Below are 12814 nucleotides of genomic sequence, written 5' to 3' on the forward strand. Positions count from 1 at the left end.
TTTTAAATTTTTAAATATGCATTAAAATTCTTAAGGTATTAAAAATTAAAAATCTTAATAAATAAATAGAAGTATTCTCTCTACATTTCATTATATTTCATTAAAAAGTTTAATTGAATTTACTTTAATATTAATTAAGAATTTAAAAGAATACTGATTTTTTTGAAAAGGTAAATTCACTATGAATGAATATTTTAATTAAATTAATTGGGATTCAGAAATGCACAGAACATATTCTGTAAGAAGCACTCGTACCTCTGGCACTTCCCAGGCAAATTTTTTTCCTTTACCTGTATCTTCAACAAAAGCCAATCGCTTTTTTGGATTAAGGTCTATTGGACATTCATTCAGAAAGTCATCTGCTGCGTATATATTTCAATATATGATTTAGAAATAGCTAATAATTCTAGAATCTTTTCACCAGATCTTGCTAGGCGCCTTGCTGTTCTTATTAAGATGGAAAAAAATGTAATGCGTTCATATGAGCTTGTTGGTCGAGAACGTAAAGAAGTTGCTAAACAATTATCTTTATGGGGAGAAGATTGTGATGACGATATTTCCGATATAACTGACAAGCTTGGGGTTCTTATTTATGAAATTGGTGAATTAGAGGATAGTTTTATTGGTATGTATGCATGTTTATTCACCATAGCTCAATTAATTATATATTTAAAATTAAGCTTTTTAACTTTTTATAGATCGTTATGATCAGTATAGAATGACAATGAAATCAATTCGTAACATTGAAGCATCAGTACAACCATCTCGTGATAGGAGACAAAAACTAATTGATCAAATATATATGTTAAAACATAAGGAACCTGATTCTCAAAAGCTTCTTGTCTTGGAACAGGAGCTTGTTCGTATTGAAGCTTCATGTCTTGTTGCTGAGGCTCAGCTAAATAATACTACAAGAGAAAAATTAAAAACTGCATTTACTTATCAATTTGATGCAATTAAAGAACATTCAGAAAAATTGGCTTTAATAGCAGGATATGGAAAATATTTACTTGAGCTTTTAGATGATAGTCCTATAACGCCAGGTGAAGCACGTGCAACATATAATGGTTATGAACAATCTAAACAAATAATTATTGATTGTGAAAATGCTCTTTCTCAATGGAGTTTTGAAACATCATCTATAAAACCTACTATTTCGTTTCATAACAAAATTGATGAGCTTACTGATGGTCTTTCAAATCAAAATAAAAATCTTCAAAATGACTCTTTTTGGGTTAGTAATATAAAGGACGAAAAACGACCTCAAGAATTAGAAGAGTCAAATAAAATCATTCTTGCCGCATAGTTTATGGATTATTATTTTTCATAGATTTCGCAAGTATATATAATATAGGAAGCTAGGATTATAATATTGCATTTTTACTGTTACATTAAATTTTCCAGGTAATTCATTATTGCATATTTTTAATAGTTTAATAGATATTTATTTATTTTTCATTTTGCTTAGATTATAATTCTTTTTAGATGATTTTCTTAATTAAATACATAATCATTTTAAAAATGTAACATAAATTTAGTATATAGTTATAAATGTTTTTTAAGTAATTTATTATTATGGACTATATATTACATATTTTTTTTTTCCGATTTGCTTGTTTCTTATGCCTCTTCACACGTTTTTGTATACAACTGTAAAGCATGTATGCCATTTTCTAATTCTTCTTTTAATAAATTATAAACTATTTTATGGCGTGCAACTTGTCCATGACCTTTAAAAGCATCAGATACTATTATGATCCTGCTATTGGGTTATATAGACATATTTTCCTAGTTAAATTGCTACCTAAAATGGCTTTCAAGATTTGTATTATTTTTCATTGGCGCATGATATTTATGTAGATATGAATCATTATAAATCTCTAAAATAGATGGAGATAATGCTTTTGTTAACTAAAATAAAAAATCAATGATTTTGATTTGATAAGAAACATATATACTTTTTGACGAATTATAGATTCTGTAGAGTGTAAATAGTTTAAAGACATTTAAAGAAAAGTTAATCGAATTATTAAAATATAATTTTTTAAAAAGAAAAAATTAAAAAAAATATTAAAAAGTTTTATTTTTATGCTTTGTTATTGTCCTATAAGTGATCCTGGTAAAGGGATTGCATCAATTTTAAGTTTTGGAGAAATTAAAATTCTTTTGGATCCGGGTTCAGACGATCTTCTTTCAGAGTTTGTAGTGCTTGATTTTGTGCCAGATTTGATTCTCTTTTCTCATTCAGATATATTTCATTTAGGATCTTTTGTTCATGGCTTTAAAAATTGTGGGTGGCATAATGTACCAGTATATGCAACACTTCCGATTTTTAATATGGGTCGAGTAACAATGACTGATTGTTACAAAAACCTTTTGGATAATAGTATATGCAAAGAGGATATTGATGAAGCTTTTGACTCTATAATTACATTACGTTATTCTCAACCAACGTCTCTTTCGGGTATATCATTTTTTATATAATAATTATATTACAGCGTTATCTAGGAAAATTAGATGGTATCTCTATTACAGCTTATAATTCTGGCCATTCTCTTGGTGGGACTATCTGGAAAATTACAAAAGATTCTGAAAATATTGTCTACTGTGTTGATTGGAATCATTCTAAAGATAGTCATCTTAATGGGAGTATCCTTTATTCTAATGGTGTTGTATTAGATGCTTTAAGTAGACCTACAACTCTTATAACAGATGCGATAAATTCTAACGTTTTTATTCCTTCACGTAAAAAAAGAGTAGAAGCTTTTTTTGGTAAAATTATTTTATTATATTTTTTCATAATTAATTTTGAAGATTCTATTAGAATTACGCTTATACAGCTCGGAAATGTATTAATTCCGACTGATGCAGCAACACGTTCTCTTGAATTTTGTTGGATTTTAGAACGTTATTGGCAACAACACAATCTTCAATATCCTATTTATTTTCTTACTCATGGTGGAAGTAAAGTAATATCATATGCTCAAAGCATGATGGAATGGATGAGTGATTCTATTATTAGTGAATATGGATCGAATGGAAATGTATTTGAATTTGCGTAGATAACTTTTTTTATTAATATTACTATTTAACAATTATAGACATATTAAAATTATTTCTAATGAGCATGAACTTTCCACTATGGTATCTGGCCCTAAAGTTATTTTAGCAACTAGTGCAAATATGGATTGTGGATTTTCTCAAAAAATATTTCTTGATAATATTGCAAGTGATTCAAAAAATTTAGTTATTCTTTCTCAAAAATCTATATATTATGAAAATTCTTTATCAAAAGATCTTATGGATCGTTGGAATCTTGTTACAAAAAATTATAATCAATCTATAGCTTCATCAGTTGTTTTAAATTTTAGCAGAAGTGTTACTGTAATGATATTTGATTCCTTTAATTTTATTAACTAAATCGTCTAGATTCGTACTTTGGTACCATTAGTAGGTGATGAATTAGAAAAATTTCAAGAAAAAGAAAAACTTTCTCGAGAAAAAAAAAGCAACTGAATTTATTTTAGAATTTCAAAATAGAGATATTTTTGATAGTTCTGATTCTGATTCAAATGATGATGACAATAATAACCATAGAATGCATTTCAAAAATGAATCTATAGTAGCAAAAGGCTCTGCATCTTTATTAAATCCTGGTATTCATGATTTATATCTTCAAAGTAATGAAATAAAAAAAAATGTTGCCACGTTGTAAAATGTTTCCAACTCTTGAGAAAAGGAGGAGATTTGATGATTTTGGCGAAATAATTATACCGGAAAGGTTTGTTCGCGTGATGGAAGAAGACTTAGATTTTAATATTACTAATGAAACCAACAAATCGATTAATATTCTGACTAAAAAGCGAAAATGGGGAGGTGTTTCTAATAATGTGCAAATCAGGGAAAACATTGATAAAGATATTTATATTCCTAGTAAAATCGTTGTTAATGAAGAGAAAATAATGATTAAATGTTCTGTAAGGTATATAGATATGGAAGGCTTACATGATGGAAAAAGTTTGAAAACTATAATTCCAATGGTTAATCCAAGAAAACTTGTAAATTTCTTATGTTTATATTTATATTTTACTAATGATAAAGGTTCTTATTCATTCCAATCAAGAGACTAGAAATAATATGATGACTATATTTAAAGCTTTAGTTTCTTTTACTAATGATATTTATTCTCCCCAACAAGGAGAAATATTGAAAATCGGCATAGGACTTAATTCTTACAACCTTAAACTCTCTGATGATATTATAAACACTTTAAGATGGAAAAAGGTAATATCTTTATAAAAGTGGATCATTTCTTAATATTATAGCTTGGAGACTATAATGTATCACATGTTATTGGGAAACTTAAACTTTGCACAAGTTCTGTCCCTAACGAAACAGATCTTCCTACTTTAGATGTTTTGCCTATGAACTCAAATTTAAAAAATATCCCCCAGTTTCATCCATTATTTGTAGGTGATGTTAAACTTGCACATGTTAAACGACTTCTTCAAGAACAAGGGCATGTAGCAGAATTTATTGGTGAAGGTATGCTTTTATGCGATGGTTTAGTAACAGTAAAAAAAATTGTTGGAGATAAAGTTATTTTAGAGGGTGGAATATCTCAGGAATTCTATGATGTAAGAAAGATAGTATATGATAGTATTGTGGAATTTTTATGAGATTCATATTATTATATTTTGAAATTTATTAAAGAAATTTTATTATAATTATAACATTTTTTAACACATGAAAAAATATAAATTTTTAATTTATAAGAAATTCATTTGCATTTAAGTATGTATGTCTCTATTTAAAATAGAAATTATTCGAATAATAATACTTAATATATTTTAAAGAACGTTATCTTTAAAATAAACTTTAAGAATTTAAATCATAATTTGTTAAAAATACTAACGTTTTTATCGGACTGCACTATTTAAATTACTGTTTATTTTTTTATAATAAACATTTGAATATTGAATCATTTCAAAGGAATTTAATCGAAAATCCTTTCAATATTTTTAATATTTTGATTTTATAATTTTAAATTAAAAAATTATACATCTTAAATTATTAATATTGATTTTATTTAAATTGTACTCCAGTAATTAAATATTCATTTTATTAAATCATTTTTATAGTTTTAAAAGTATTATTTTCAAATGATAAAAATTCAATTTTATTAAAATTTAATCATTTTTTTCTAAAAAGTTTAATATTTATAAAATTATAAAAATTTATAAATATTTAAAATAATATTATAATAAAAAGTAATAGAAATCTAGATGTCTATAAAGAATTTATAAATATAAAATATTGTTTAATTTTATTGCAGATCCAATTTGAATTTCATAATTTTTTGAATAAAATTGCATATTGATTTTTTTTATACTAAACATCTTTTATTGACAAAATATAGAATATATTAATACATATGGAAGTGAACTATTTTAATATTTTTTTAAAATATTATTTTATGCTAATTTATAAAATTTAAGTGCAAATATTTAAATATTTCAGTAAAGTATTTTAAAAAATATCAGATTTTTAATATAAAAACTATTCAAAACAAAGAGAATTAATACAATTTTCTGATTTAAATATTAATAATTATATACACATCAAATTAAATTATTGTATACTTATAGCAATTATTAGTAAACTTTATACATTATATATATTTGTATGTATATAATATGATATAAGTTTTTATAGAGGTTTTTCTACAATTTGTACTTCATCTTCATTCAAACAAACTATAATAATAATGATTACCACTTATGTAGTCCAAAAATGTTTACTTCATATTTTTAATATCTATAGATTCATCTGCAATTTCTTGCATAAGAATATAATTAGAATTTGTAGAATATTTTTTTCATTTTAAAGTCCTGAATTTTTTATAATATACCTTCCCTTCAATAATTCATAAATGAAATGAATTGATTTCTAATTATCATTTAACCTACGCTTATTTACGTTTTTCTAGGTATTTCTATATTTAAATCAACAAATCCTAGTCGACTTGAGCTCCAAATTAGATTCTAGATTTAATATAACAATAGAAGGAAATGCTAATATATTTATCTTTTAACCTTAAAAAACCAGCAAATAGATTTACTGAATTTTTTGATTAATTCTTTAATTTTCTTGTTTTAATATAAAATTAAAAATAAAATTAACTGTTATAAAAGACATAATAAATGAAAAAATAAAATAACAATTGCATAAAAAAGCTATAAAAGTTATGAAAATAGGATTTGAATATTCAATAGTGCTTATTATTTTGTAGTTTCATAATTATGACTATAGACTTCGATGAACATATATTCAAAAAAATAAGCTTTAAATCTGCAATAACGAGATTTAATCTTTGATCAAGTAATAAAACAGTTTCGCCAATAAATTCTAAAGAATGAACTTTAAACTCTTTAACTTTTATGAAAAATTAAAACCATAACTTAAATAATTTCGTTTAAGAATGAGTTACTAGAATAATGTAACTTCCATCTTTTAGATTAGTAAGATTAATATCTTCTTCGGTCTAATTATAAGTAAAAAAGGGTATGTAAAATAAAAAATTAGATTTATTCTAATTTTAAATAACAAATAATTATTCCCAGAATTGAAGCCGAGAGCTACCTCATTTTAATTTAAATATATTTCATTAATTTTCCATAATTTCACTTGATGATCATACCAATTTATAATTATTCAAGAATCAGAAAAACTCATGACTGGTCTTTGAGAAACAGTCTGTATAATTCTATAAACTTGCTTCTCAAATTTAATAACAGGTACAATTGCTAATATCATATCAAAATCTCGTAATATATTAGTATAGTCATTAAAAATATAGATAAAATGACTCTTGTTAGAAGAATATCGATATCCTTAGATTCATAGAAAGCCATAACACGAACATCGTGTATATGGAACCTTCTACCAACATCTGCCCATTGTTGATTTTCCTTGTTTATAATACGATACATAATTGTTTTACAATCTACTCCAGAGAAAATAAAATATTCCTTGCCTTCAAAATTAATACAAATATATGATAAAAAAAGATACTTTATTAGAAGACAAACACAAAACACCCGCAGTATGACTTTTAAATGACCAAAGTAATAAATAATACTTTTGATCCCAAAATTTAACAGACTCCATAGAATAGCCAGTAACAATAACCTCGTTTTCCAAATTTTTTATTGCCCATAGTAAGGTATCTTCATTTCCTACTTTACCAACACTCATTTGGGAATAATATTGCAATGAGTATCACATGAATTCCAAACTCAAATAGAGCTATCAGAATAACCAGATATAATATGATACAGATTATTCCAAGTAAAAAAATTTTGAAGTTTTAATTAGTTAAGATAGATAAGTACTCCATAATTCTTTTTGCGGGAGATGTATTAATGGTTACTAAGTTACCAAAATCACAACCAACAGGCTTATCTTTATGCCGAGATGTAAACATGCTCGACATAGGCCCTAAATTTATATTTAAATGTTTTAAAGGAAGTAATTTCTTTAAATTTCATTATGCAATAAGAGTTAAATATCTAATAGTAAAAAGTCTTGAAAATTCTTGGACAATAACCTATAAAATTCTTTCAATAAACCTATTTGTCCCACTGTGAAATATTATCTCATGAGTCCATCGTTTCTGAAGACTCGATATTTCAGAATCACCATTTGTACATCCAACTGCAGAACAAGATTTAGGTGTCAAATTTAAAATAAACAAATCATGAGAGAAATAAATAAATATTATCGAAGAATTGTAATCAATAAAATGGAATTAATGAATATTTATTATATAAATATTTTTATTTCTAATATTTTTTAAAATTTTTAATTTTAAAATATTAAAAAAACTTAATGTAAAAATATTTAAAATCATAAAAAATAAACGTTTTTATCTTTATTTATATGAAATAATTTAGAATTTTTGATATTTTAGGATTTGCTTTTAGCCATTTTATAAATGTTATTGTAACAGTTTAAATTTATTATAGGATTAATAAAGAATAAAGAATATTTTTATTTTGAGAAATATTATTACCAAGAATGACATTAACAAAAGATTATCAACAAAGACGATTAAATTCAAGAATGATTAAAATTATCTTTTTGTTTTTTTTTCTAAAAAATAAAACATTTGATTATTCAAATTGCTTAATTTCTAGAAAAGATTGCCTTTAAAACACAGCTTTCTTTTTAAATAATTTTTTATATAGGAAAAAATGATCAGGAAAATATATCGGATGAAACTAAAAGTGTGTGTCAAAGATTATTAGCGAAGCATTTTTTGATTAAAAGTGAAGATCAAAAAAGGGTTTGATTATAAATAAATACTGAAAACAGTGTAGTAATTAAAAAAAGGGTTTAGAAATTAGTTATTCAAATCAAACAATGTCAAAAAATAAGGAAAATATCGAGTTTAAGGATGATAGTATAATATTAAAAAAGGGATAAAAATATGAATGAATTGTAAAAAAATTCAAAAGTTAATAAATAAAACAAAATGTATATATATATTATTTTATAAAAGATTATTGAATAAAATGAGAAAAAAATAAGAAAAATAAAAATTTAAAATTTATAATCAAGAGTTGTAATGATTTTTATTTTTAACGGTTTCTCCTATATTTTTTTAGGGTTTATCAAAATCGTAAAATTTTGTATCTTTTTAATAACCATTTAAAATAAGCATTAAATTTCACAAATTTCAATTGAAAGCATATTGCGAATATTTATATTATATATTTATTGGAAAAGAAGCTATAGAATATACTTTTTTTCAATGATTAAGATTATACTGATACCAATATTAAATTTAATTGGTAATTATATTTTAGATTATTTTCATTTTTAATTATTTTTAGCTCATATATATGGAAATCAAAACGTAGACTTAAGTATTAGAAGCTCTCAGATAAATGCAGTAAATCCGTCATTTAAAGGGCTTATTGATAATGATGAAAATATTTATGCTTTTATTTTAAAAAAAGATTATATTGATGAAAACAAATGCAAAGCAAAACTTGAGGAATATTGTAAAGAATTAAAGGACATAGATCCAGAATTAAATAAGGTGGATAGTAAGGTTAAAAAAATTTGTGATAATAACAATAAAGAAAAAGAATGCAAAAACATAAAAGGAATGATTCAAGAAAAATTAAAAATAATAAACAAAGGCATTAATAATTTTTTTCAATATGGAGGTACGAGTAGAGATTGTATAGAATATTTAGAAGAATGCTCTTTTTTTCAAGAAGTTGACTCGGGTGAAATTAAAAAAAACTGCATTTCATTGAGAAATAAATGTACCAAAAAAAAAAATATCGTTATTGCACAGGAAATCATTTTAAGAATTTTAAGTGTGTCTTCTATTAGTTTAAGTGAATGCAAAAGCAATATTTATAATTTTTGCACACTATTAGCTTGGGAATCTGATGCATTAATGGAATTATGTATTGACACAAATAATTTCTGTACAGATTTGAGCTATGTTATTTATAGTTTCTGTATTTTTATAGGTGATTTCGATAATAATAAAGAATGTCATGAACAACTTGAGAACTGTTATTTTTATATGCCATTTTGTCAAAATCTTAAGGAAAAATGTGATAAATGGAAGAAGGAATGTTTGAAAAAAAATATTACATATGAGTCTCCAGATTTGGATTTAAATCCGCTTAAACCACTAAAAACCGTCTTTCAGGTGATTAAACTAGAAGATATTTATAAAGGAGAGGCAGATAAAGGAAATATTATTGGAAAGCCAGAAAAAATGAACTTTAGAGATTTTATATTGCTTTTGAGCCGTTTAGAAGGAATGCATAATATAGAAGAAGCATGTGAAAATGCTGTAGAAAAGTATTGCAAAAATACTAAATATCTAAGTTATGAGATAGAAAGTTTTTGCAACGATCAAAATAAAGGAAAAAAATGCGCCGAATTAACAAACGTGAAAGCGAGATGTATGAATTTTAAAATGGAATCTTATCTAAAAGGATTGTCAACAGAAATTAGTAGTGAAGAGTCACGTGTTTTAGAGTGGGATAAGCTTCCAAAATCTCTTACTAGGAAAGAATGTATACACTTTTCAACGGAATGCTTGCGTTTATCAGGGATTTGTAAAAATGGAATCAGTCAAGTATGTAATCATATAAATGAAGTATGTCATAGAAAGGCAGAAAATACGGCATTGAATAAAATATTTATGCCTGCATTACGCGGAATTCTTTATAATTTTGGATCCAATGCAAGTATGTTAAGTTGTCAAGAAAATGTATTAGATATCTGTACAACATTTAAAAATTCCAATAAAAGATATTTTGCAAAATGTCTTCGACCAAAAGAGCAATGTCTTGAACTTAAAAACTATATTTTCTCTCAGTCGGAAGAATTAGAACAAGTTTTGGATAGTGTACGGGATTTACCAGTAGAAAGTGAATGTATTAAACTACAAGAGGAATGCCGTGATCTTAAAGGTTATTCATATTTCATTGATAATAAATGTATTACATTGAATAGACGCTGTAGATATTTAGAAATTACAGAAGAATTGAGAAAAAGATTTTTAAAAAGAAAAGATGATTCGTTAAAAACAGCGGAAAATTGTATAAAAGCGTTAAAGGAAGAATGTGAGAGATTGTTTAGAGGGGAAATGAATCCATTTAGTGTTTCATGTGCTTCACTAGAAGAAACATGTAGTTTTATGATAGAACGGACTACAAGGGACTGTGATTCTTTAAAAAATTCAATAAAAAGCAAAAAAATTATAAGTAAAATTGGAAATGGAAAAGCAAATGAAACATTGGCTGAAGAAATCTGCACGTTATTTGATCCATATTGTCATCAATATATGGAAAATTGTCCAGATAGGTTGAAAAAAGGAGACACTGGGAATGAAAAAGGAGTCTGTTTAGAGCTGGAAGAGAAATGCAAGCCATTCTTTGAAAAGTTGAAATTGGAGGATGAGTTGATGCATGAATTAAAAGGTAGTTTAGGCGATGAAACTAAATGTAAAGAAACATTAAGAAAACATTGTACTGAGCGGAAAAAAGAAGGGAATCAAACATTGAATAGTCTATGTGAAGATGCTAAGAAAGAAGAACTTTGCAAAAAGTTTGTTGGAAAAATAAAAGGAAAATGTCCAACCCTAAAAAATGAACTGGATAAAGAGAAAGATGAATTAAAGAAGAAGAAAGATGAATACGAAAAGGTAAAACAGGAGGCAGAAGAATTTGGAAAGGAAGCTAAATTATTATTATCAAGACCTGAACAAGATGGACAAGGTGGAGGGTCAAAGGTGCAAGATGGCAGTGTTCCTAAACCAGTGGGACCACCGGTACAGCCACCAGCACCAGCACAACCAACACCAGGAGGCGTACCAGCACCAACACTAGCACCGCCAGCACAACCAACACCAGGAGGGGCACCACTACCAGTACCACCAGCAGCACCAGGAGGAACACCAGGAGGGGCACCACTACCAGTACCACCAGCAGCACCAGGGGGACCACCGGTACAGCCACCAGTACCAGTACCACCACCAGCACCAGGAACACCACCAGCAGGGCCAGCAGGGCCAGCAGGGCCATCAGGAGGAACACCAGCAGGGCCACCAGCAGGACCACCAGCACCAGGAGGATCAACACCAAGTGGAACGACAAACACTAGTAATGTTATACTTGTTCGGAGAACATTTGTAAGTGGAAAGGCATCAGAAGCAGACAAGAAGGCATTTGTTGCAACGGCAAGAGCATTGGAATTGTATTTAGAATTGAAAGAGAAATGTAAAGCTTTGAAAAGAGACTGCGATTTTAGAAAAGATTGCAAGGAATGTGAAACGGTCTGTACAGAAATAGACAAGTTATGTGAAGGAATAAAACCATTAAAAGTTACACCGCATCATACAATGACATTAATGACGACAGAGATAACGACTACAACAATGATTACAACGACTACAAGAATGATTACAACGACTAAAACAACGACTACAACAACGACTACAACAACGACTACAACAGCGACAAAGTCAATACATGGAGGGAAAGTAACAGAACAATGTGCATTTCCTCAAACAACAGATATATGGATGACGAGTACATCGTTGCATACGAGTACGTTGACAAGTACATCTACAGTGACATCAACGGTGACATTGACGTCGATGCGAAAATGCAAACCTACGAGATGTACGAGTGATTCAAGTAAAGAAACAGAAACACAAAAAGAGGAAGAGAAAGAGGAAGAAGTGAAACCGAATGAAGGAATGAAAATAAGAGTTCCGGAAATGATAAAAATCATGTTGTTGGGAGTGATTGTTATGGGAATGTTGTAAAAAGAATGAAAAAAGAGATTAGAATGAAAAAGTGCATATATCCATTGTTTATATATAATATAGAAGAAGATGTAGAAGAATGAGGTGTAGATTTTTAATCTAGAATAATGAAATAAAAATTGAGAATTGCCGTTTAATTATAGGAAAAATGGAGAAAAAAGCCCGAGAGTTAGTGGAGAATTGTTAAAGATGATAAGAAAGTTTAAAGAAGTTTTTATTAGAGATGAGATTTTGGAAGAATTTATTGAAGATGATAGATTAGGAGGGGGTTTTTATTAAATTTAAGAGATTAGAAGGAAGTTTAGAGAGATATTTATTGGAAATGAGATATTAGATAGAGATTTAGGGTTTTTTATTAATAAAAATGATAAATGAATGTTTTGGATGATTTTATTGAAGATAGTAGATTAAAGTTTTTATTAAATTTAAGAGATTAAGTGGAAGTTT

The 12814-nt window shown here is 26.8% G+C and overlaps 6 protein-coding genes across 6 annotated transcripts; 4 read left to right on the forward strand and 2 right to left on the reverse strand.

Moving 5' to 3' along the window:
- Positions 1-220: 220 nt before the first annotated feature.
- PNEG_03129 (hypothetical protein) lies at positions 221-1348 on the forward strand (the record flags this gene model as incomplete). The annotated part of the gene is made up of 3 exons (XM_007876996.1): positions 221-366; positions 411-625; positions 699-1348. 3 exons carry the CDS (start codon positions 221-223, stop codon positions 1304-1306), a joined length of 969 nt encoding a protein of 322 aa, XP_007875187.1. The 3' UTR covers positions 1307-1348.
- A 272-nt stretch (positions 1349-1620) lies between these two features.
- Positions 1621-2006, reverse strand: PNEG_03130 (hypothetical protein; the record flags this gene model as incomplete). The annotated part of the gene is made up of 3 exons (XM_007876997.1): positions 1621-1759; positions 1805-1911; positions 1959-2006. The coding sequence occupies 3 exons, from the start codon at positions 2004-2006 to the stop codon at positions 1621-1623; spliced, it is 294 nt and encodes a 97-aa protein (XP_007875188.1).
- A 57-nt stretch (positions 2007-2063) lies between these two features.
- Positions 2064-3516, forward strand: PNEG_03131 (hypothetical protein; the record flags this gene model as incomplete). Its single annotated transcript, XM_007876998.1, has 5 exons — positions 2064-2464; positions 2509-2772; positions 2815-3058; positions 3102-3384; positions 3430-3516. The coding sequence occupies exons 1-5, from the start codon at positions 2089-2091 to the stop codon at positions 3514-3516; spliced, it is 1254 nt and encodes a 417-aa protein (XP_007875189.1). The 5' UTR covers positions 2064-2088.
- Positions 3517-3698: 182 nt separating this feature from the next.
- On the forward strand, positions 3699-4679 carry PNEG_03132 (hypothetical protein; the record flags this gene model as incomplete). The annotated part of the gene is made up of 3 exons (XM_007876999.1): positions 3699-4058; positions 4102-4284; positions 4326-4679. 3 exons carry the CDS (start codon positions 3699-3701, stop codon positions 4677-4679), a joined length of 897 nt encoding a protein of 298 aa, XP_007875190.1.
- A 2035-nt stretch (positions 4680-6714) lies between these two features.
- Positions 6715-7257, reverse strand: PNEG_03133 (hypothetical protein; the record flags this gene model as incomplete). Its single annotated transcript, XM_007877000.1, has 3 exons — positions 6715-6756; positions 6870-7031; positions 7075-7257. The coding sequence occupies 3 exons, from the start codon at positions 7255-7257 to the stop codon at positions 6715-6717; spliced, it is 387 nt and encodes a 128-aa protein (XP_007875191.1).
- A 1558-nt stretch (positions 7258-8815) lies between these two features.
- Positions 8816-12367, forward strand: PNEG_03134 (hypothetical protein; the record flags this gene model as incomplete). The annotated part of the gene is made up of 2 exons (XM_007877001.2): positions 8816-8855; positions 8898-12367. 2 exons carry the CDS (start codon positions 8816-8818, stop codon positions 12365-12367), a joined length of 3510 nt encoding a protein of 1169 aa, XP_007875192.2.
- Between the last annotated feature and the right edge of the window lie 447 nt (positions 12368-12814).

The sequence above is a fragment of the Pneumocystis murina genome (assembly GCF_000349005.2).
Source record: "Pneumocystis murina B123 chromosome Unknown supercont1.15, whole genome shotgun sequence".
Classification (NCBI taxonomy): domain Eukaryota; kingdom Fungi; phylum Ascomycota; class Pneumocystomycetes; order Pneumocystales; family Pneumocystaceae; genus Pneumocystis; species Pneumocystis murina.